The following is a 26496-nucleotide window of genomic DNA, read 5'->3' as shown; positions in this document are numbered from 1 at the left end:
TCTTTAACTTTATTTTGACTTGTATATTATCTATTTCCCCCCAAAAAAACCTGTGTGGTTATATATTTATTATAAAATTAAGGGTTCTAAAAGGTAATATTTACTGTAAGGAGCATCAGATGCCTTTACATCTGGCTAAATACTTTTTTCCTGAAGAGGAACTCGGCATCTATGTATTAAGATGGCACTTCAAATGGGTGGGGCTGTGTATGTGTTTTATTATTTAGTGTGTGTATAGACAGCAGAGGGGAGTCAAAGGCCTGATAAGAAAGAATTCGTGTAAATTACCTTTCTCATTCAAAGGTGACTTCCTATTTCTCTCAATCAGACTTGAAGATACTCATCGGCATACTGCTAAGAAGTTCTCTGTACTTTTCTCAAACCTTTCTAATAAGAGGAGGTGCAGCTTCAGCCTCTATATTCTCTTGGTCATGTCTAGAGCGCCACCTTCTAACAGAACAGATTGTGTGCACAGGTGTGTGTGAATGTGTGTGGGGGGCGGGGGGAATACAACACATACGTGTTGGGGGAGGGGCATAAAAAAGGTTAGGAAGAGAACAACTGCAGCAATAAATGATGTCAATTAAAAGATAAGATGTGACTGGGAAACGGTATGCAGGGGCTTTTGGAAGCTTCTGGGATGATAGCAATTTTTTATTTCTCGACCCAAGTGATAGTTATGAATGTTTATTTTATAAATAATATGTAAAGATGTATACTTATGTTTGTTTAATTTTCTTTAAGTATGTTACATTTTACAATAATAACAATTGAGGATAATGTTTCATAAAGTCCTAATTAACCTTACCTTACGAAATGGGTCAGAGAACTCCTATGGAATGGGTCAGAACTAAGCAATGTCCACACATGCCAATTAACCCAGGCAAGGAAGAGTGGATATAGGTATATGTACAACTGATTTAGTTTGCTGTATACCTGAAATTAACTCAACCTTGTAAATCAACTATATTCCAATAAAAATTTAAACAAACAAAACTAACCGGGGGGGGGGGGGGGGGGGGGGGGGGGGGGGGGGAACAGGCAGGCTTGAGTCAAATACATGAAAGAAAAAGAATGGAAGTGGTGGAAGATAGCAAAGGAAAGATGGAATAAAGGAGAAAAAGAAGATAGGAAGAAAAACAGTCTAAGGACGGATGTATGCGAATGGGAAGAAGGAAAACACAGATCATCAATAACAACCCCACAGGAGAAATATTTCCTACTGTCTCAGTTTCTGTGCCTTTAGTTCTTATCCACTTAGTTCACAATGTCACACAAGTACAAGAAACACAGGTTATTTTACAAAGTTCTCTACACGTGTTAACACACTGGAAATTTCTTTTAAAAAATTATTAACCTACCAGCAAAAATACATATTACAATACACTAGTCTGGGCTACACTGTGCCTGCTCTTTAAGGACTACTAAAAGTGCCCATGACAAGGGAGGACAATATATATCTATTCATCAAGTTCTCCAGGTTGTTTCAAAGTTTCCCTCAAATTCAATACTTGCAGACTCAATCTTCAATATCTCATTATCAGATAACTGAAATAGTCTCCTTAAAGACTTCCCTTGCTCTCCTCTGGCTTGCCTATGCTTCCTAAAATATGTGGCTCCTGTGACTGCCTACTAACCATGATACTCTAACCATGATACTCTTTCAAGTCAAATCTCCATGTAGCATTTAAGGTTCGTGAGCAGTTATACCCATTGCCAGCCATGCCCTAACATTGCTCCTCCTCAGCTGTGAGCTGGCGTATCTTAGGAATTTCTTCATGCAAATACTGGCCCTCTTGGCTTCACGGCTTCTCCTCAGGATGGTCTCCTGACCTGGAATATTTTCATTCTTCTGCTTCACTCTAAATCCACTATTACCTTTAAGACTCACCACCCAAACTCAACATCAACTATTTTTTGCTTAATGTTAACCAGCAGTTAGGTCCACTCTATAATCAAATCATTTTACTCTTTACCTGTCAGTATGCTGTCTCTAGTTTTTCCAAGTAGTCTATTCCTTGAAGTTTACATTCCTCTTATTTTTTAAATACTCTAGACATTATAGGAAAATGTTTAATATATGTTTACTGATGTCATCACTCTTTATAATTAACTGACTGGACTTCTTGTTGAGGGGGTGGGAAGGGATGCTCCGGAGTCTCTTTACTGATCAGTTCTCCTCAGCTAACAAAATAGATGCAAGTTCATTTTCACTTGCTTTTCTAAACTCTCACCATCTTTTTCTCCTATGTGTTGCATCCACCCCTTGGGGTGGGAAGGAAAAAAGAATGTGTTTATGTGTTAGGAGGGGGACAGTGTGTGGAGAAGACAGGTACCACTCAGACTACATTCTAATTTTGGTCATCATTTTAATGCATTCATATCTCACCAAACCACATGTAGCCAGAACATGATCTGTGTAGCAGAAGTTAGACTAAACCACCAACACATAAAATTCTGCTGATGTCAGTATTCTGACTGACAATTTTAGAACATGAAAAATGGCTACCTAAAATGACAAAATACTTTTAATGATACAATACCTGGAAAGGTTTATAGTTTTCAAATATTAAAGCACAGTCTCTACTGAAATTTTAAACAAGTGCATATTGCTATGCTTGAGTATCCATGCATTTTCTTAAAATCTAAAGAATGTTTTTATATCACCAAAATTATTTCTATCAATTTTCAGTTTAAAATTTTTTGCAATTAATGTTTGCCATTGTTAACAAGTTTTAAAAGGAAATGATAACTTCAATAGCACTACCTGCAAAAAACACACACATGCTGAATATATTTTAAAACAATGGTCATTTTTAATAAGATTTCTAGAGCCATTTTTTTAAAAGCCTCCTTTAGAACTTTACCAAACTATAGAAAAATAATGATATTAACTAAACATCCTAGCACAGTTTTAGTACATTTGAAAAGAGACATAATAAAACTTTAAGTTCTCTGAAGCTAATAATGCTGAGTCCAGAGAGTTCCCTCAGGGATATCTGAAGAGATAAAGGAACTAATTCCATAAATTTTCATACTAATAAAATGGAGCATATTCTAGCTCTAAATCAGTAATAACATATATACACAACAGATATACACACTTCTATACACACATATATATATTTTTGGAAATTTAGAGGTTCCTTCTAAATGAGACAAATAGATTTGATTAAGAACTCAAAGAGACAGGTAAGGTAAGGTAAGAGTTTTAAAGTGGAGACGGAAGGAGAAGGCAGACCAAAGAGTAAATGGCACAAACCAACTTGCATAGGTAAAAAAATGCTCAAGACATTTTCAGGGAAATGTTAATACAGTAGTGACTGACACAAAGAATATATTTAGGGGAACAATAAGTCTAGAAAGATCATCTGAGGTTGAAACAGAGAGGACCTTAAATGTGAGGATAAGTTAGAAGTATCATACACTAGGCTATTCACATTGACATTTGCTAATATATTACCTCCTGGTTCTTTTGCCCTCTCCAGCCATCTTCATTTCATCACTGTGGACAGTGGGATGTTTTCTTCCCACCCCTATTGTAAAATTTATGTTTTTATTCATAATTTCCCTGAAGCTTAATCAATCCAAACCCTTCCAAATTCTCTCTGGCAATCTATGTGTCACTGGTAAGCATAACTTTACCAAAACTGCCTAGTTATCTGCTATTTTCTTCAAAACAGCAGCGAACAGAATAAACTCAACATATGTTAACGTGAAGTTTTATTTTAATAGAAAAAAACTTTTGATCTAAGAGCATTAGTTTGCAAAATGATAGCTCAAAAACATATATTAAATATTAAGTTTTTGCCAGACTCCATGCTAAACAAGCCTCAGGATCAATGGTGGTTATCTCAAACTACATTAAGTTTATGTTTGCACCCAAAGCAGTGATTTTACAAGGAGAGCAGAGATTCCTACACCCCTAAGAACACTTGTAATTCGTACACGCTAGGGAAATGAGTCCTGGAGAAAGTTCCCTTGTAATGTGTTAACATTTCTGTCTTTTTAATCTCACCTCCATCTCATTACCCTACTCCTTGCTGATGTCAACATAATAATCACTACATTTCCTTACCAGGGCTTATCAATTAGATTTGGGAAGCTAATTTCCAAAATCCTATGCCTCTGGCACAGAATTATGTAGCTCTTAGGTTTGCCACTATAAGACCATTCTGATATTGATCAATGGGAATACAAAAGGTTATAGGCTAGAGAGAGAGGAATGATAAGGATTTTCAGGGAGGTATATTTAGAAATATGGCTGTAAGTTATAATACTTTATTACTGTATATATTTCAATTCCTTTCACCCAAGGATATAGTTTCCTTACTACAAAGGCAAGGAAAAGCTCAGTTCAAGGTACCCTTAGCAATATGCCACCCTCATGAAGAAGAACAAGTGAAGGCATGGGCATGCACTCATGCACATGGAAAGGAACAGCTTTATAGATACTGGTTCTAGCTCTCTGCTGCATGCATTTTACTATGGGCTTCTATGTCTTCCTTTCTCCTTATATTTATTTTAAGTTTGGTCACAGATTACTGTGTATGATAATAGTAAAATTAAATAATTATGATAAATCCAGTGAGGATGTAACAGTTGCTCTACTACTTTCTGACATGGGCTCCTCTAAGAGGCTGAAATTGAAACTGGAAAAACTGACCAAATAACTGAACTCATCCAGAGGCTAACAATAAAATCAACTCACCCCCCAAAAAGGGGGCGGGGGGAGCATAATATGGCAAGAAACAGGACAAACAGGTTAACAGATAAAACCAGTTAATAAAATTGCTCTTAATAATTTATTAAGTCGCCATCACCAACCCCAACACACATGGTGGTTGCACACATTATTCTCGAATACTTAATCTAATTAAATAACAACAGACACCATTTACAAATATTAAATTCTACTTAAATTATAAATGTATAAGAGATGGAACATTCTGAGCTAACAATACAAAAAAGGCATACCACACTCTTCTCTGGAAATATTTTTTCAACAAATCCCAAAGAACTTAGTATGTGTTGGGGGTGGAGGTGGGTCTGTTCCCAGAAATTAATAGCCACCTATAAGTAAAACCAAATAACACACAAGTATAGTTTTAACCTAAGGAAGTTCCTATCCGTTAAGGCTACACTCTAAAACTCTCACCAAGCACCTACTCCATGCCTTCTAGCTTTGTGGCTGTTCAAGAAATAGCAAGATAAGTGAAAGCAAAAATTGGGGCACAGAGTTTGTGAAAGAACATTTGACCAGCAAGACAGGAAACACACATCCATGATGGATTAAGAGAGGGTGTGAGGTATGTCATTTTAGGGAGCAGCTAGAGCTGAAACTCAAGACAAGAGAAAATGGTGGTAACCAGGACAGGATCAACAGAACAGAAGGCACTTACTAATTCAGACATTGCATCATTCTTGTATCATTTCAGTTTCATTTCTTAAGCCAACTGAAGGACACAGAAATCATATGTAGATAAGGAATCAAAAGATATAATTTTCCACACTACAAGCCCCCTAACTTGACATGGTCACATACTTTTTAATGCAATCCAATTTTCAACTGATGATGGCTTCACCTCACTACTGATCTTATGCTTGTATCTTCAATCTACAGGGACTTCACAAGTTTTCACAGGTAGGAGAAAAGTAACTGGTGTGAGGTATACATGTTCATTTCTAAACTGCAGAGGTCCTTGCCTTGAGTTTCATCTAAATTATTTCTGGCTGGCCATAAAGATTTTACCAATGTGCCCAGGGGAACAATTACAAATACTGATTAAAAAATAACCACCAATCAATCTTCAAACTTGGGGACAGACTACAACAGACAAAATAATTAGACTGGGAAATCTGAGCATAAGTTTGCTTCTGCCACCAATTAAACAGTTATATAATACTGAGTTACACACACATACACACTCCTTGTTTTCTACGTCTATAAAATTAAGGGAAAAAAACTAAGTTATCTCTTAAGACCACTCTGGTACTAAAAGTTTAGAATTGTGAATTCTATGAATAGCATCTTCAAGAAAGTAAAGAGATTTTAAAACAGTCCTAATCTACTCTTGATTTTACATATGATACACGGGCTATGAAGTTAGGAGGCTTAAATTTAGGCTTACTCTACAACGATGGATAATTTAAAAGAAAAATATTACAAAGCTTCTTTATAAAGATCAATTATAGCTTTGTTTACAAAGAAAATGAGTGATTTGAATGATTATAATACTCTATCGACACAGGTGTTCTAACAATGCAGTGCTTCCATAGATGATCAAAACCCAACAGGACCAAAAGCAAACGGGAAAGAAAAGGCATCTGGGAAAACTCATTCATGTCTTAAGTTTCATCTTCAGAGAAACCATATCAAATCATTGCCAATGCATATTTAAAAGCTCTGTAATAAATATCCAGGATGCCCAACAGGTATATGACAGGGTTAAAACCTTTGGTCAAAATGTTCCTTTGGACTTTCTCAGCACCCACTCAGCTTAAAATTATGGAGAATAGAAGGCACTCTGACAAAGTCGAATATATTTCAAAAAATGTCTACATAGGGCTTTACAGTTTGCAAAATGTACATTATCTCATTTGATCATCAAAACTCTGTAGAGTAGAAAAGGCAAGTAACTGTACCTAAAACACACACACACACAAATGAGGAAACACATCAAACTAAGTGGCAGTGCTGAGACCAGAATACCAATCTTTCAACTATGTTCTTTCCACTAGAGAATGTTACTGTCTTGTCTGGTAAACAGAAAGACAACAAGGGGGCAAAGGCCACAGTAACAGGGACCTATACTTTACCGTTTATAAAATCTTATATATATTTCTATCATATTTAATGTCTGACTCTGAAGGTGGTACCATTACTCCTATTTTATAGAAGAGAAAATTGAGAGTTTATAATCTAGTGCCTAGTTACTAGAAATTGGAAAAGTACTAGCACACTCGTGTGTGTGTGTGTCTTTTGGTGAAGGAGGAAGGGAAGGAGCAGTCAATATATCTAAAAGTCTGAAGAGGAAATACTGCTCATCACAGACCATTTACCAACTTGAGAATAGAGAGTAGAGTCATTCCCCAGTTCAAATAACCTGGGGACCACCAGTCCACAACAAGTGACTGAGAAATTCCCAAAGCTTTCTAATCTAAGTCTTCTTTAATCAGAATCTTATACCAGATTCTTTTAGGAACACATATATTTCTAATAATCGAAGGTAGGTCAGTATCCCTGAAGGAACAAACTAATAATTTCAGGAGATTATTGGGAAATGTAGGCTTAGTGATATTAAAATATTTTGTATTTATTACACACACACACAAAAATACAAACTAAATAAGTCATCTACTGAAAACAACTGGAGTTATTAGTTTTATGTCAACTTACCACTGAAATGCATTGTAATGGAAGTAGACCAAACCAAGACCATATAAAAAGGCAGCATTCTGGAAAGAAAGGGAAAAAGAGACTTTTAGGAAAAGCATTTATGTCTAATACATATGTTACAAATACTATAAAATATGGTATCCAGGATGTTTTATGTTATTAAAAATCTATCCTGCATTACAATATAGTTACAATGTTTTGTTTTGTTTTGTTTTGCAGTACGCGGGCCTCTCACTGCTGTGGCCTCTCCCGTTGCAGAGCACAGGCTCCGGACGCACAGGCCCAGCGGCCATGGCTCACGGGCCCAGCTGCTCCGCGGCATGTGGGATCCTCCCGGACCGGGGCATGAACCCGCGTCTCCTGCATCGGCAGGCGGACTCTCAACCACTGCACCACCAGGGAAGCCCTACAATGTATTTTTAAAACATCAAAACAACTGATGAGTCAACAGATGGCACAGAATCCAATCAACTGGGACAGATTCTGTGGTTTCTTTTTAATCAAACCTGCCCTGAAATAAAAAATCTGTCAGCACATACAGATGGCCAATAGGCACATGAAAAGATGCTCAACATTGCTAATTATTAGCGAAATGCAAATCAAAACTACAATTAGGTATCACCTCACGCCAGTCAGAATGGCCATCATTAAAAAGTCTACGAATAACACATGCTGGAGAGGGTGTGGAGAGAAGGGAACCCTCCTACACTGTTGGTGGGAATGTTAAGTTGGTGCAGTCACTATGAAAAACAGTATGGAGGCTCCTCAGAAAACTAAAAATAGAATTACCATATGATCCAGCAATCCCATTCCTGGGCATATACCCAGACAAAACTATAATTCAAAAACATACAGGCACCCCTATGTTCATAGCACCACTATTCACAATAGTCAAGACATGGAAACAACCTAAATGTCCATCGACAGATGAAAGGATAAAGAAGATGTGGTACATATATACAATGGAATACTCCTCAGCCATAAAAATGTCATTTGCAGCAACATGGATGCAACTAGAGATTATCATACTAAGTGAAGTCAGTCAGAAAGAGAAAGACAAACACCATATAACATCACTTATATGTGGAATCTAAAATATGACACAAATGAACCTATCTACAAAGCAGAAACAGACTCACAGACATAGAGAACAGACTTGTGGTTGCAGGGGGTGGGGGTGGACTGGGAGTTTGGGGTTAGTAGGTGCAAACTATTACATACAGAATGGAAGGACAACAAGGTCCTACTGTATAGCACAGGGAACTATATTCAATGTCATGGGATAAACCATAATGGAAAGGAATATAAAAAAGTATGTGTATGTACGTATGTATGTATGTACGTGTGTGTGTGTGTATGCATTAACTGAGTCACTCTGCCATACAGCAAAAATTAACACAACATTGTAATTCAACTATACTTCAATTAGGGCTTCCCTGGTGGTGCAGTGGTTAAGAATCTGCCTGCCAATGCAGGGGACACGGGTTCAATCCCTGGTCCGGGAAGATCCCACATGCCGCGGAGCAACTAAGCCCGTGCACCACAATTACTCAGCCTGCGCTCTAGAGCCCATGAGCCACAACTACTGAAGCCCGTGCGCCTAGAGCCTGTACTCCACAACAAGAGAAGCCACTGCAATGAGAAGCTCGCACACCGAAACGAAGAGTAGCCCCTGCTCGCTGCAACTAGAGAAAGCCTACACACAGCAACAAACACCCAACTCAGCCATAAATAAATAAATAAATAAATAAATAAATAAATAAATAAATAAATGGATAATAAACTATACTTCAATTTAAAAAAATCTGTCAGCAGAATTCTATGAGTAATCTAAGAGAAAAACCTATTTTTCAGGAATAAGAAAATGTCTATGCTATCCTATTCTCTCTTGCTTGTATCTCTTTATTCTTCCTCTAGTTCCTTCTGTTTCTTGAACTGGATTTAATTTTATGTTCAGTGTTGCCAGGAAGGTAGTTAGAATTCAAAGTAAATGCACAATATAAACGTAGAACAAATTTTAGTATTTAAAAAAGCCCTACATGCTAAAATGACACCTAGCCATTTACATTTTGGGCTATAAACATCAGTGATTCCTTTTGCAGTACAAAACAGAGATGCCTATCCAGACTCAATCTGACCTCTGGCCCCCATATGGGAAACTAGCTACCTACTCCCTTTTTTCAAAAAGGGCAAACAGTTGAGTACCCACTATGTGTTCTCCAAACTTATGTTCTAAAACTTAAAAAATTTCAAACTCTTACTAAGATGTTTCTTACTGTATTATTTTAGGCTGTATTTCCCCAGAAGTACACCCTGAGACAAAAGGTTTTAGTATACGTGGTTTATTTGGGAAGTTACCCTAGGAAACACCAGTAAGGGAGTAGAGAACTGAGGCAGGGAAGGGAAGGAAGCCAATAAAGGGTGCAGTATGGCTGACTATGCAGCTGTGGGCAACTGGGACTTAATACTGCTGGGAATTTCTAGGAGACAGTGAAGAACATTCCTCAGAGTCATTTTGCGCTAGGTGTGAGGGAACTATAGTACTTATCCCACAACCGCTGTCATTCAATGACTGGAGAAAAAGAATCAGTGATGTTTAAAGACCAAAGTGTAATAAATAGCTGGGTGACTTTTTGGTATGCAATTATTATTTTTAATACTAAAACTTGTTTTAGGGTTATATTGTGCATTTCCTTTGAATTCTAACCACACTTCTGGAAACACTGAAAAAAGGTTTCTTAAGTAGATCTTAAAATGTAATAAACATGGAAATTTAATTTCATTAAATCCTCAATATCCTCAATTTTCTGAATGAGAAAATTACATGCTACAAGGGTATTCACAAATACGGGGATTCACAAAGATCTCAGACAACATCCATTTCAAAAGTTCATATTCAAATTTTTAAAATTTAGTTGAAACTGGCTTCAATCAGGATCATTCATTTACGACCCCACTGTATCCCTGAAATAGACTGAACTTTTACTAGGTATTGAGGACAATACTCAAGGGTTGAACAAGCCAAACTGATTAAAATGTACTTCCCCGCACACTACTGTGTGTGTGTGTGTGTGTGTGTGTGTGTGTGTGTGTTGGGGGGTGGGATGGATGATGTTCAGAACGCAAGAGTAGTTAAATTCAGAGTTATGAAATGTTCTACCCAAGAAAAGTTTAGATTTGAAACACAACTGTCTCCCTAGGTGGGGGAGATGGAGGGGAGGAGAGCATGGTTGAATAACAATAGACAGCATCTTTCACCAAATTAGGTAATTGCCCAGAGAAGGCAGTGTAAGGTGTGGTGGAAATATGAGTTTACTGAGGGACATTTCTGCTTTCAGTACACATCCTGCATTCTCTCAACTTATTTTGTTCATAGCTCATCCTTTCCCCTCTAGGAAATCTTATCCCCATCCCTGCCACTGTATAAATTTTATCAATCCATCTAGATGCATTTAAATGCCATCTTCCCTATGAAGCTTTGCCACTTCTCCCGCCTCAAACCAGAGGTAATCTTTCCAACTTCTAAATTTGGCCTTAGCATAATGTCTCTAGCATGTGACATTATGGTATAATAGTAAGAACTTAATTTTATGCAAAATGCTAACATCATTTCTTTTAAAAGGTACTAACAACCCTTTGAGGTGGCAGAAGTTTAAAGAATGAAGAGATATTAAGCAACTTGCTCCAAGAGACAGTTGCAGACATAGGAACTGAATCTAGGTCTGCCTCCAGAGCTCACTCTTAACTATTGATAATATATTTTTGCTATTTGTGTATTGACTAAATTCCATCCCATCAGACAAAAATGCAACGAAAGCAGGAGTGCTAATCATCTGTGTATATTACCTAGCATACACAGTGCCTTCCACATAGCAGATGCCCACAGGTTTAGTAAATTGAACCACCCAGTATTTAAGCTCAGTATTAAGTTCAGTTTCCTGGGTGACACAGAATTAGTACGAGGGATGGTCCCTATTAATCAGGAGCTTATAAATCTCACCAAGGAGGTAAGTCTCATTTTTCCATAACAGTAAACGATGTAATTTAAACACTTACTGAGCACCTACTATGATTCATAACAGAGTTATTAGCACTGGGAAGAAAGTAGTAAGCAAAAAAGACAAAAATTCCTATCCTCAATGAACTTACAATCTAAGGACAAATGATTATGAAATTAAGTGCATAATAATATATTCCTAGCTGCAACCATTTAAGAGTTAATGAAGTATAATAAGGACTAGGAAAAGAGGTAGAACTTGGGTGTTGCTGGGAAAGGAGAAGGAAAAATAAGCCATCTCAGCCAGGGGTTGTAATCCACACATTTTTGGAAATAATGACCTGGGGGTGTGAATGGCTATGTGCCCTGACAAAGATGTGTTCCCTCCCAATGTACAATCTCACCAAAAATGCCAACAACATCCCCATTGAGAAACACAGATCTATGCAGAAGGATGACCCAAGCAAAGGCACTGATATGAAAATGAGTTTAAATGTGATATAGTCACTCTTCAATCCACTGTGAGAAGTTAGGGGAGTAACTTTCTGGGAAATGTATTATTTATAAAACATACTCCTGCTTCAGTCCAAATCCTTAGAGGTTAGAGTATCTATATTAGGTGTCAGCAAACTATGGCACATGGGCCAAATCCAGCCAGCCATCTATTTTTATAAAGTTGTACTGAAACATAGCTATACCCCCACTCATTTACTTATTGTCTATATAGCTGCTTCCAGTTCCAACAGAAGAGCTGAACAGTTGCAACACAGAGACTATCCAGCTTACAAAATGTAAAACAGTTACTATGTGGCCCTTTACAAAAGAAATTTGCCAACCTCTGACCTAGACTGTATCACAGTACCCATCATAATCCCAAATTAAGAAGTTATAACTTAATAAGATTACAATCAATTTATATTGAAGGCAGGGTGTGGTTCATTAAGTTAGCAGTTCACTAATGCCAGAGAGTCCCATGAAGGTGTTTTCACTGATCCCCAACAGGGAAAATACTGACCCTTAGCATTGAGAAGTGTGAATTCAGCTGCCCATCAGCATCAAAAACTCCAATAGAACCTTCCCTACTTTCTCAGTGAAGCCCAAAACCCTGAGACTGTTTTGTTAGGTTTATATATAAACCTTTATCTCTGGCTATTGAGGGACTTACTCATTACAGGGCAACTCCAGCATGCATGTGTAAACAAACTTTGTCTTTTCTCCTGTTAATCTGTCTATTGTCAGTTAATTTGCAGGCTCCCAATCACTGCACCCAAACTACAAGAGGGAAAAAGCATTTCCTCCCAACAGTGACAAGCAGCAACCCTGTATGAAAATCAGACTGGGCAGGGACTAGAATGGCCATCATGGACATATCATGATTTTGAAAGAAAACAAGCTTTAAAGACAGCAGTAGAGTGCCAGTAAGTTTAAGATCAGAACACTGCCCCGCCCCGCCCCCCCCCCCCTTTGAGGACACGGCAATTTCCTATCTAGCATGGTTTGGGTTTTTTAAGGCAAGTTTTAGACCCAGTATCCTACAAGCATGCAGCAGTAAGAGGGTAGCTGTTTCCCAAAGAGAATATTAGTAAAATATTCAAGCTTTTAAAAATATTTTATTAGACAAAACTGACTAAATGATGAGATGATCAAGATATTGTTATACTATTGCCAATATTTGGGTAGAATAGCAATCTGATTGTAGCACCTCCAAACATCCCATACTCCAGTAATCACCTCTGAAGACAATTTTTTATGCAGAGATATCATTAAGAAATAAAATCAAGCCAGACTATTAGAAAAATATAATAGTATGAAGGCATTCCAGAACTCCAGGAATGAATTTCCAAATGCCTTCTGGGTACTCTCCACCTGTTGAATATACTACAAATACCTGAAATCCCATTATCTTACACTGCAGAGGAGAGTCTGATGCTCTAATGGTACTGAAGATTCTACATAGTGGTAGCAATCTCACCAGTTAACCAATCCAAAAAGTAATCCTAACTTTTCTTGTCTCAACTCTTCCCCACCAATAAGCCAAATTCATTCTATTCACAAAGCTCATTTTACAATCAAAAAGCCTTTGAATCTATCCCCTTTTCCATTCCTACTGCCTTTCGCTAGGTAATTTAGGACCTTGCCTTTGTCTACCTGACCTGTTTCAATAGCTTCCTAACTCAGCTCCCAAACCTTCGCCTCCCCTTCCATGTCCCCCCTTTCAAAATACCTTCCACACCATTGCCAGTGAACTTGTGAAAAACTCAACCATGACACTTTCTCTATTTTAAACTCCTCTGAAGATTACCTACAACCTAGCCTGACTATAAGGGTCTTGGTTATATGACTCTTGCTAAACTTTCCCAATCTCACAGCCACCACTCCAGTCAGGACAAATGACATGCAGGCCTATGAATAAAATATGCTCTTATACATTTCCATGATTTTAAACATGTTTGCTTCCTCTGCTGAAAAAGCCAATGCCATCTTTCCTTCAACTCATTTCTCAATCTAGCAAATTCCTATCCATCCTTGGGACTTCCCTTGTGGTGCAGTGGTTAAGACTCCATGCTCCCGATGCAGAGGGCCCAGGTTTGATCCCTGGTCAGGGAACTAGATCCTACATGCATGGCGCAACTAAGGAACCCACCTGCCGCAACTAAGACCCGGCGCAACCAACCAACCAAACAAATAAATAAATAAAATTCCTATCTATCCTTTAACACATCATTCATCTCTTCTTTCCACAAGTATTACCTGACACATTCCCAAGTGCAGAGTTAGGTTTTTCTGAAGCAAGTTTCCAAATGAATATTCATGTCTATTACAGATATGCCCTTCATCTCCTCTACTAGAATACGAGCTTGTAAAAAGGTAGATAGAGCTCAAGTCATCTTTTGATCCCTATGGCAAAGTAACTAGCATATATAAGTTACTGAGGAAAGGTTTACTGCTAATAAATCAATCTCTTACAGCCTTAAATAACCTATTACACATTTTTATCAAAGAATTTAACACTGTGCTGATTCAATTTATACAGAATCACTCCCTTAATACAATCCAAACTACCTTTTGAACACTTATAAGAGTTTCTCCTAGTTACAATAATAATAGCAAAAGAGGTTGTCAAAGCTCATTGCATCAATCAGATCCAAAGTTACAGCATTAGAGCAGAAGTTCTGCTTCCATGAAACTAATACAACATTGTATATCAACTATACTCCAATAAAAATTAAAAAAAAAAAGAATAAGAAGTAGTAGTTCTGCTTCCAAAATCTACGCATAGTATTGCATAGAGATCATGAAATCAGGCTACAGAGGCCATCAGACTTGGCTTGTCACTTACTATCGACTCACAAAACAAGTTAACTGAGTCTCAATTTCATAGGGTTGCTTTGAGGAATTAAGATCATACATGTAAACTACTTAAAATAATAACCTGGCACTTGGGATTTTTGTGAGAAGTAAAGGAGGTAATGTATCTACCACCAACAAGAAAACTATCTAGCACATGGTAATTGCTCAATGGATACAGTATGACAGATAAAATTCTTGGAAGTCTCACATGCTGTAAAAAAAAAAAAACTACACATTAAAAACAAGAGGATTTAGAAATAAAAGAGAGTTGTGGACAAGACTGCTCAAGACCTATGCAACATTATAACCAGAGGATTTCAAAAGTAGTAACTAGTACCTGGAGACAGCCTGAACCACTCAAGCAAGCAGCTCAGCATGATGATAGGTTGCCATGGTCGATATCAAAAATGAACAAAACAATGAAGTTGCAATTCTGGCAATCCTTTAATTAGAGCAGAGCTGGAAGGTGCTGAGACAATGAAAATAGCTGAGAGCTGTACAAAACTGGGAACCTGCTTTTCTGAGGAAGAGCTCTGGATGAAGGTACTCGTGTTTAATTTTCTTAAAATCTAGACTACAGAACTCCTGCTACCAGTGCTGCAGTCAAGCTGAGAGAACTTTTCCCTTTCCTACTTAAGTTTATAATTATACTCCCCATTATCCAGAAAAAAACTTAAGTGAAACAGTAAGACTTCCACATCATACAACGTAATTCCCTTATTTACCAATAACATGAATTAATTTCTATTAGTAGTACAGTCTATTTTGCAACAACGTGTATCTTCTCTTACTGTTTTCTATCCTAACTATTAACATGATAAGACGAAATAAAGACATTTCTCAGCCTCTGTTGCAGCTAAGAGTTCTCAAATTACTAAGTTCTCACCAGTGAGATGTGTATAATCTCATGATTCCCTTAAAGCCGCAATCCCCAACCTTTCTGGCACCAGGGACCAGTTTCGTGGAAGACAATTTTTCCACAGACTAGGAGGCCGGGGGGGATGGTTTCGGGATGATTCAAGAGCATTACATTTATTGTGCACTTCATTTCTATTACTATTGCACTGTAATATATAATGAAATAATTATACAACTCACCATAATGCAGAATCAGTGGGAGCCCTGAGCTTGTTGTCACTTGCCACTCACTGATAGGGCTTTGATATGAGTCTGCAAGCAATTGATTTATTATGGTCTCTGTGCAGTCAAACCTCTCTGCTAATAATCTGTATTTGCTGCCGCTCCCCAGCGCTAGCATCACTGCCTCAGCTCCACCTCAGATCATCAGGCATTAGATTCTCATAAGGAGCGCGCAATCTAGATCCCTCGCATGCGCAGTTTACTGTAGAGTTCGGGCTCCTATGAGAATCTAATGCTGCCGCTGACCTGACAGGACACGGAGCTCAGGCAATAATGGGAGTGATGAGGAGTGGCGGTAAATATAGATGAAACTTCGCTCACTTGCCCACCGCTCACCTCCCGCTGTGCGGCCCAGTTCCTAACAGGCTACAACCGGACTGGGACCACGTGGCCCGGGGGTTGGAGACCCCTGCCTTAAAGAAAAGGGTTGTTGCCCTCTGCTTCCTCTTCCTCTGACCAGCTCCTTGGAATGTAGAACCAACTCCAAGGCATCAGATAAAGAAAACTCAAGAAAGAAAAAATATAGACCAATTTGAATTATGAACAAGGATGCAAAGATGCTACATATTAGCAACCCCAATCCAGAAATTACTAACAACGATAAAAACTTATTGTCAATTTGAACTTACTTCAGAAATACAAGATTGATTTAAGGAGAAAAAAATATAAAATTACCTCAATGGATGCAGGAAAAGTATTTGCATACAAAAGAAAAATGCTGACTTTTAAACTGAAAATTTTTAAAGTTGGTTGTCATTAGAGTAAGGAAGTTCCTTTCTATTCTTAGTTTGCTATTTACAAAAAAAGAACTTAAAGTAATCATGTTTAATGGTAAAACATTTAAAACGTTCCCTTTAAGAAGGGAAATAAACAAGACAAATGTACTATACCACCTCTTTCAATCCATACTGTGCCGTCATCCTAGTTATTGCAGTAGCAGGAGCAAAGATCACAAAAATTAAGAAACAAAGTTACCATTAATTACAAAGGTAGGATATTCTACATAGAAAATCCAAAGTAACATAGTCAAATTAGCCAAGTTAGTAAAAGTTAGTGAAGTTCTCAGTAAATTTAACTTAGCATATAAAAAACAACTGTAGTTCTATATACCAGCAAAGAGATAAAAATGAAATTAAAATGACATTTATAACAGCAATAAAACTAGAAGATCTAAAATACATTATTTTATAATATGCACAAGAACTTTATATGGAAATACCATAAAACTTTATTGAGAAAGACGGTAATGAAAGACAATGACAGTTTTTCTTTTTTAAACTGTACAAAGTTAATACAATTCCAATCAATCCCTGGAAGCCATTGTGTTTTATTTATTTAATTTTATGGCTCTGATTTCCAGCACTACAGAATCTGACTAGATATTGAACAAATATTAAGACAAATCTAAGACTCCAGATCTGTGCTAACTGTTGCAAACCCACTTTACCATCTATCTGGCCCTTGCCTTCCTTTTCCCCACTTTGAGGCCTCTAACAATTACCCCAGGGTCTAAAACAGGGGTCCACAAACTATGGCCAGTCAAAATTTTTTCTTCAAGTCCCAGGAGCTAAAAAATTATTCTTATATTTTATGATGGTTACACTGTAAATGATTAGCTAAGTACCTACATAATAGATAATTTTGCCTCTTGGCCCACAAGGCCTAAAATATTTACTTTTTCACCCTTTCGAAAAAGTATTTGGACCTCTGCTCTAGACCAAGAACTTGGGAGAGTTCCCTGAACACCTACTGTACTTTCTTTCATGTGCTGGCTGACTCAGTTCTCTTCTTTAAAACCTTTCCACGTCTCCTACCTGGAAAACTCCCATTAATCCTTCCCTCCAGTCTCAACTGTTCTGTGGAGTTTCTCTAATTCCCACTCAGACTTTCCCATACCCCTTACACAAAGAGACGTACTTCTGCCTCACTCCTGAACACCTCTAATATATCACTTCCAAAAGCGTATGCTTGTTTGTGCCTCCCTCACCCAGAACATGGGCAACTTGAGAGCAGAACTATCTTACTTATCCCTGTATTGCCAACAAAGCCCTTGTCAATGACAGTAAAAGCCAGTTAGTGACCGACATAAATAGTGTAACAGAAGTCATGGATAGGTCAGAAGATGAGTGCAGGTTCCACTAGTTCATCCACCAACTTGTGCAGACCTGAATGCAGTCTAGTCCATAAAGTAAAAGAAATTAAATAATGATTTCTAGGATGTGGTCTGCTTGTAAAATTGTAAAACTTCTAAAGAAACTAACCCTTGTGGACAAAAAGATGTTACCTGTCATTCCAGTAAACAAGGAATGCTGCCAACCATCAAGCCATCAGCTGCTGCTCCCCCCCACCACACACACACACTCACCAAGGTGCACCTTCAAGTGAATTCAGGATGGAGAAAAACCAGGATACTGGCCCTTGATAGTCAAGATGCATATCAAAGAAATAATTTCAATGAGCCCAGACTCTTGCATCTTCCCATACACAGAAAAGCACTAAAATCATTATGTTTGACTACATTTTTTTTCCCCCCAGCAAAAACTCTTATATATCCTGGCTCTTCTCTTACCTCTTTGGAACAGTTCCTCTGAGCTATATGAGAGGCTGTTTCCCGGGTTCCAGTCCTCAGTAAAGTCCCTGAATTCTCAACTTTCAGGTTGTGTGTTTTTGTTTTTTCAGTTGACATCCTTATTCTCAAATATACTGCTTTTTAACTTTTCCTATATATTCTTTAAAAGATCTCACTCTCTTGGTCTCTGCCTTTCTGGGAAAAAAGTTTTGTTTTGGTTTTGGTTTTTTTCCAGGTTAATTTAAGCTTTAAACTTGTTGAAATATTAATTACAGTTCTGCCTTCCATAAAGTTCTAAATATTTTCACGTTATAAAGCACTTCAATATTGATATATTTAAATACTCAATGTATTTTTAAACTCAAAACATGAATCTGAACTGGGAAAACCATGAGTTTTTCCATTATAACAATTCTCTCCCCAAAATCTCTCCCCTACCCAACATTAATCCCTAATCCCACATCAGTACTACATTAACAAAAAAATAAAACCGTATGGTAGCTAAATGGAAAAAAGAAAACCTTACTACTCAGCCCCAATTAGGAAAGAAGGCCAGCACAATTTTCAGAGCTGGTAAGAAATGCAGCATTACAATTTTCTAACATGTATTGAATCAAGGACTAAAATAGACCTTCTTGGTGAATGTACTTTAAGGACAAGAATTGTTTATAATTAGCATACCAAAAACACATGCAAAGTAATCTACAAGCTTTGAGTTCTTGAAACACTCCATCTTTTTCAGCAGTAATATTATAAAAACCCATGATATTTTATATACACATACAAAGATATATGTAAATTTACTCTTCAATATTTTTTCACTGTCCCAAATTAAATTTTAACCCAATTCTCTCAAAGCCATTGTAAAAGCAGGATGTTTTTTAAGATAATGAACTAATTTAAAGGGGTTTTGTTAATCAGAAGAACTGTACCCACAAATATTTTAATGAATCAATATACCCCCCAAAATTACACATAATGCACAATTAACAGGCAAATAATATTTTATACTGAAAAAGGTTGCTCTCCATCTTTCCACAACATTTAATCAATGGTTCTTTTAGACAAACATACTACCATAACTCAAACCTTTTCTTTCTTTTCTTAAATACAAGTGGGGAAAAAAGAAGAAAAAAGTCAGTCTTATTTATTTAAAAGTTCACAATCATAAATGAATATATACAGAAATTGTTTAGTAAAGTACACATGATAAAAATCATCAGAAGGCTTCCCTGATGGCGCAGTGGTTGAGAGTCCGCCTGCCGATGCAGGGGACACGGGTTTGTGCCCCGGTCCAGGAAGATCCCACATGCCGCGGAGCGGCTGGGCCCGTGAGCCATGGCCGCTGAGCCTGTGCATCCGGAGCCTGTGCTCCGCAACGGGAGAGGCCACAACAGTGAGAGGCCCGCATACCGCAAAAAAAAAAAAAAAAAAAAAATCATCAGGAAGCACCAGCACTTCTTCATATTTTAACGTTTATCTCCTTACAGTCTTCTACTTATATAATGAAATACATAGCAGCATTAACAGTGTACATACAATTTTTTTATTCCTACCTTCCTACTTTATACCATAAACCATAACAGCAATTTTTAAACCTTCCTGACTCATGAATGAGTTTAGGTTTTGTTATAGTTGTGGAAGGGGATCAGGACAGGATACCCCTAGATGTGCTGGTTTAACCTAAGAATTATTTTGAGCTGGAGGCATTTGAGTTCCTGAAATCCCTTATATATGCTAAAAGCAGAGCCTCCCAAAATAATAAAACTGTCATAAACCCCTCCCGGTAGAAACTCTAACAGACATTATCATAATACTTCATATCTCCCATCTATTCTCTTAAGGGCCTACTTATCTTTCCAAAAAGTTATTTGTTTTCCTTTAAGTGCCCTTTCTTGCTCTTCTCATCACCTACTAAGTTGGTATATAGCCTCAAATTCTAACCACCCCTTTGAGTTACTCATCACTGAGTTCTACTGAATGAATATGCATTGCATGTGTAAACAAACTGTTTTTTCCCTCCTGTTAATCTGTTTTAAGTATAATTCACAGGACCTAGCCAGGAGAGGTTCAATTAAGAACTGATTTCTCATCAGGAAGTATGGAAGCAAGAAGACACCAAAATTTCACTTAAAAAAAAAAAAAACTAGACTTATCCTGGTTATCATTTTGAAACATACAGAAATATCGAATCACTATGTTGCAGAACAGGAACTAACACAGTGCTGTAGGTCAATTATACTTCAAAAATAAACAAACACAAAGGAAGAAAGAATACACAATAGGGAAAAGACAATCTCTTCAATAAGTGGTGCTGGGAAAACTGGACAGCTACATGTAAAAGAATGAAATTAGGACATTTTCTCACACCATATACAAAAATAAACTCAAATGGATTTAAAACCTAAATGTAAGACTGTAAAACCATAAAACTGGAAGAAAACACAGGCAGAACACTCTTTGACATAAATCATGGCGATATTTTTTTGGATATGTTTCTTAAGGCAAAGGAAACAAAAACAAAAATGAATAAATGAGACCTAATTAAACTTAAAAGCTTTTGCACAGCAAAGGAAACCATCGGCAAAACAAAAAGGACAATTCACCGAATGGGAGAAAATATTTGCAAATGATATGACCAATAACAGGTTAATATCCAAAATATATATAAACAGCTCATACAATTAAATATTTTTTAAAAATCTGACTTTAAAATGGGCAGAAGATCTGAATACACATTTTTCCAAAGAAGACATACAGATGGCCAAACAGGCACATGAAAAGATGCTCGACACTGCTAATCGTTGGAGAAATGCAAATCAAAACCACAATGAGATATCACCTCATACCCGTCAGAATGGCTATCATCAAAAAGAACACAAATAACAAATGTTGGCAAGGATGTGGAGAAAAAGGAACCCTTGTACACTGTTGGTGGGAATGTAAACTGGTACAGCCACTGTGGGAAACAGTATGGAGGTTCCTCGAAAAACTAAAAATAAAACTACCATATGATCCAGCAATCCCACTCCTGGGTATATATCTGAAGAAAACAAAAACACTAATTTGAAAAGATACATATACCCCAATGTTCATGGCAGCATTATGTACAATAGCCAAGATATGGAATCAACCTCAGTGTCCATCAGCAGACAAATGGATAAAGAAGATGTGGTACATATATACAATAGAATAAATACGTATCAACATGGATGGACCTGGAAGGTATTGTGCTTAGTGAAATAAGACAGAGAAAAACAGATACTGTATGTTATCACTTATATGTGGAATCTAAAAAAATAAAACAAATGAATATAACAAAACAAACACAGATTCACAAATATAGAGAACAAACTGGTGGTTACCAGAGAGGAGAGGGAAGGAGGGTTGGGCAAGATAGGGGTAGGGGATCAAGAGATACAAACTACTATGTATAAAATAAATAAGCTACAAGGATATATTGTACACCACAGGGAATATAGCCAATATTTTATAATAACTTTTTAAAAAAGCAAGCCAACCCATAATTCTCTATCAAGAAAAAATGCCCTTTAAAATTAAGTCAAAAAATATTTTCAGATAAAAGAAATTCATCTCCACCATACCTTTACCATAAGAAATGCTAAACAAAGTTCTTTGGCCAAAAAGAAAATGACAGTACATGGTAACAATTCATACAAAGTAATGAAGAGCATCAGAAATGGTAACAATATGGGTAAATAAAATTACTATTACACTGTAATATATGGGCCTGTTCAAAGCAAAATAACATCACCTTGCGTAGATCTAATACATGTAACAGCTATTACATAAAGGACATGAGTGGGTAAGATGTGGACCTATATAACTGCAAACTTTCTACATTTTATGTGAATTGGTATAATACTGAGACTTGACTGTGAAAAATTAAAGGGTTTATACACTATAATCCCTAGAGTCACCACTGAACAAATAATGAAAAGAATAGGTGAAAAGGCCAATAGGAAAAGTAAAGTAAAATTGTAAAACAGATTGAAATATAAAGGGGGGGAGTGGTACGGAGAACATAAGACCAAGAAATTAAGGGAATAAACATAAAAGGAAAGATCAAATGAAAGACACAAACCCAATCATGCCAATGATTTCATTAACTATCAGTGGCTAAACAGCACAAGTAAAAAACAGAGACTTTCAGATTGGATAAAAAAGCAAGACCCATTTAACAAGCTATCTATAAAAGTATTATAAATATAAAGATGCCAAAAGGTTGAAAAGAAAAGGATATCTCGGGCTTCCCTGGTGGCGCAGTGGGTGAGAGTCTGCCTGCTGATGCAGGGGACACGGGTTCATGCCCCGGTCCAGAAGGATCCCACATGCCGCAGAGCATCTAGGCCCGTGAGCCGTGGCCGCTGAGCCTGCGCGTCCGGAGCCTGTGTGCTCCGCAACAGGAGAGGCCACAACAGTGAGAGGCCCGCGTACCGCAAAAAAAAGAAAAAAAGAAAAGGATATCTCACAGAAATAACAAGCCTAAGAAGAAAGGAATAGCTAAATTAAAATCAGATAAAACACATGTCAAAACAAAAGGAATTACTAAAGGTAAAAAAACAGTATTTCTTTATGACAAAAGGGTCAGTTCATCAGGTAAAAATAGCAATAACAAATGTGTGTGTACCTAATAAGAGAGCTTCAAAATATATTAAAGAACAAAAGGGCAAAATTAAGAAAGACAATTCTACCATCACAAGAAGAGATAATAACCTGTCAGCAAATGACAAGGACAAAAAAAATTGTTTAAGAAAAATACCTTCAAATATCTTTAACTGTTATTTATACCACAATACAACCAACAAATGCAAATCATGTGCTTCTTTTCAAGTGCTGACCCAATAAAGTCTCAATACATTCTGAAAGAATGAAATCATAGAGCATGTTATATAAATGAAACAAAAATTACTAACTATGAGATAGCTAAAATAATCCAAGTATTTTGAAATTAAGAAAGTGGAAGTGAAAGTAGAAAATGCTTCCAAATGAATGATAATGAAAATTAAAAATATAAAATTTGTGAGATACAGCTATGTCAATACTAAGAAAAATGCATACTTTGAAATACTTGTATTAGAGAAAAAAGGTAGAAAATCGATGATCTAAGCTTCCATCTTAGGAAATAAGAAAATTAAACACAAAGTAAGCAGAAGCAAATAATAAAGACAATCAGGAATCAATGAAATAGGGATTGGATGAAATGTAAAACAGGAAAACAATACTGAAGAAAAAAACTACAAAACAAAAATTTGACTTTTTGCAAACATCAATAAAATTGGTAACCATCCAGCCAGGCTGACTAAGAAAAAAAGAGAAGACCAAATTACCAATATCAGGAATGAAAGACAATATACAGATTCTATAGTTATTTAAAGGAAATTAGGGTTATGACAGAAAAAATAGTAAATGTGAAATTTTATGAAAGAGACAAACTCCTTGAAAGATAAAACTGAAACAAGAAGTAACAGAAAACCTGAATAACCCTGTACATATTAGAGGAATTCAAATTGTAGTTAAAAACTATTCACAAAGAAACTCTAGGTCCAGCTGACTTTACTGATAAATTCTATTCAACAATGGAAGAAGAAATAACACCAACCCTACACATACACTCAGAAATAGAGAGGAGAGAACAATTCCCCACTCTTTTTATGAGGCCAGATTTATCCTGATGGAAAAAAATCAGACAAAAGTTGTAAGAAGAAAATTAGAGTAATATCATTTATGAACAAAGATGCAAAAATGCTCAACAAATTATTACTACAATGAAGCCAACAACATATAAAAATGATAACAGATCTAACAGGGGTTTATCCAAGGAACAGCTTTAAAAAAAAAAAAAAAAAAAAAAAAAATCAAGCAATGTACCTAACTGTATAACACATTAAAAAAGAAAATCCATAGACTCTCAATACAGGAAGGAATAATTACTTGACAAGTTCCATACCTATTCATTATAAATGAAAACAGGAACAACAACAACAAAAGAAATCTCAAAGTAAAACTAGTAACAGAAGGAAACTTCTTCAATCTGAATCTATAAAAACTCTAGTTAACATCATATTCAAGGGTGAAAACTGAATGTTTTCCCTCAAAGACCAGGAACAACACAAGGATGTTCCCTTCTATTCAACACTATACTAGAGGTCCTTGCCAATCCAACAAGGCAAGAAAAAGATTAAGTAGTAACCACAGATTAGAAAAGAAAAATTGTATTTATCTGCAAGCAGCATGATAACGTACATAGAAAATCCTCTGAAATCTAGACCAAAGCTACCAGACCTAATAATTTATCAAGATAGCAGGATGCTAGGTAAATGTACAATAATCTTTTCTGCTCCTATACAATAGCAACAATAATTGGAAAAAAAATTTTACAGTGGCTCCAATCACAACAGCATCAAAGAGTAAACTAGAGATAAACTTAACAAGGAAAAATGTGCGATGGAAACAATAAAACATTGCTGAAGAAAATTAAAGAAGACCTAAATAAATGGTGAGATATACCATGTTTGTGGACAAACAAATGAATTATTTTTAAAAAGAGATATTCTCCCCAAATTGGTCAATGCATACAATGCAGTCCCAATCAAAGTCCCAAGTCCCAAGCAGGAGAAATTGGCAAATTGCTTCTAAACTGTATATAGAAAAGCAAACGACCTAGAAAAAAATTTCAAAAATGAACACAGAAAACTTACACTGCTTGATTTCAAGACTAAAGTAGCAAAACAGTATGCTATTGGCTTTAAAATAGACATATAGGAGACCTTCAAGATGGCAGAGGAGTAAGACGTGTTTATCACTTTCGTCTCCACAAATACATCAGAAATACAACTACATGTGGAACAACTCCTACAGAACACCTACTGAACGCTGGCAGAAGACCTCAGACTTCCCAAAAGGCAAGAAACTCACCACGTACCTGGGTAGGGCAAAAGAAAAAACAGAGACAAAAGAATAGGGACAGGACCCGCACCTCTGGGAGGGAGCTGTGAAGGAGGAAAAGTGTCCACACGCTAGGAAGCCCCTTAACTGGTGGAGATGGGGGGAAACTTCGGAGCCACGGAGGAGAGCACAGCAACAGGGGTGCGGAGGGCAAAGCGGAGAGATTCCCGAACAGAGAATCAGTGCTGACCAGCACTCACCAGCCCGAGAGGCTACTCTGCTCACCTGCCAGGACGGGCAGGGGCTAGGAGCTGAGGCTCGGGCTTCAGAGGTCAGATACCAGGGAGAGGACTGCGGTTGGCTGCATGAACACTGCCGGAAGCGGGTTAGTGTGCCACAGCTAGCCGGGAGGGAGTCCTGGAAAAACTCTGGACCTGCCTAAGAGGCAAGAGACCAATGTTTCAGGGTGTGCAAGGAGAGGGGATTCAGAGCACTGCCTAAATGAGCTCCAGAGACGGGCGTGAGCCACAGCTATCAGCACAGACCCCAGAGACGGGCAAGTAACGGTAAGGCACCTGCTGCAGCCATCAATAAGCCTGTGTGCAAGCACAGGTTACTATCCACACCTCCCCTCCCGGGAGCCTGTGCAGCCCTCCACTGCCAGGGTCCTGTGATCCAGGGACAACTTCCCCAGGAGAAAAAACGCCACGCCTCAGGCTGCTGCAATGTCACTCCGGCCTCTGCCGCGCGGCAGGCTCGATCCGCATTCCATACCCTTCCCTCCCCCTCGGCCTGAGTGAGCCACAGCCCCCTATTCAGCTGCTACTTTAACCCCGTCCTGAGTGAAGAACAGACGCCCTCAGGTGACCTACACATAGAGGCGGGGCCAAATCCAAAGCTGAACCCCAGGAGCTGTACTAACAAAGAAGAGAAAGGGAAATTTCTCCCAGCAGCCTCAGGAGCAGCGGATTAAATCTCCACAATCAACTTGATGTATCCTGCATCTGTGGAACACCTGAATAGACAACGAATCATCCCAAAATTGAGGCGGTGGACTTTGGGAGCAACTGTAGACTTGGGGTTTGCTTTCTGCATCTAATTTGTTTCTGGTTTTATGCTTATCTTAGTTTA

At 37.4% G+C, this 26496-nt stretch overlaps 1 protein-coding gene across 7 annotated transcripts in view; it reads right to left on the bottom strand.

Annotated features, from left to right (window-relative positions):
* KDM6A (lysine demethylase 6A) overlaps positions 1–26496 on the bottom strand; it is a 207430-nt gene that overhangs the window by 89150 nt on the left and 91784 nt on the right. For all 7 annotated transcript variants that reach the window (XM_029241338.1, XM_029241341.1, XM_029241340.1 and 4 more), the window contains one exon: positions 7400–7458. In XM_029241338.1, coding sequence (XP_029097171.1) covers positions 7400–7458 — 59 coding nt within the window. The remainder of the gene's footprint in view (positions 1–7399; positions 7459–26496) is intronic.

This window comes from Monodon monoceros, unplaced genomic scaffold, assembly GCF_005190385.1.
Source record: "Monodon monoceros isolate NGI ecotype Baffin Bay Population unplaced genomic scaffold, NGI_Narwhal_1 Super_Scaffold_22, whole genome shotgun sequence".
NCBI classification, from domain to species: domain Eukaryota; kingdom Metazoa; phylum Chordata; class Mammalia; order Artiodactyla; family Monodontidae; genus Monodon; species Monodon monoceros.
The sequence above is the reverse complement of the archived record's forward strand: the minus strand, read 5'-3'. Positions and strand labels throughout refer to the sequence as shown.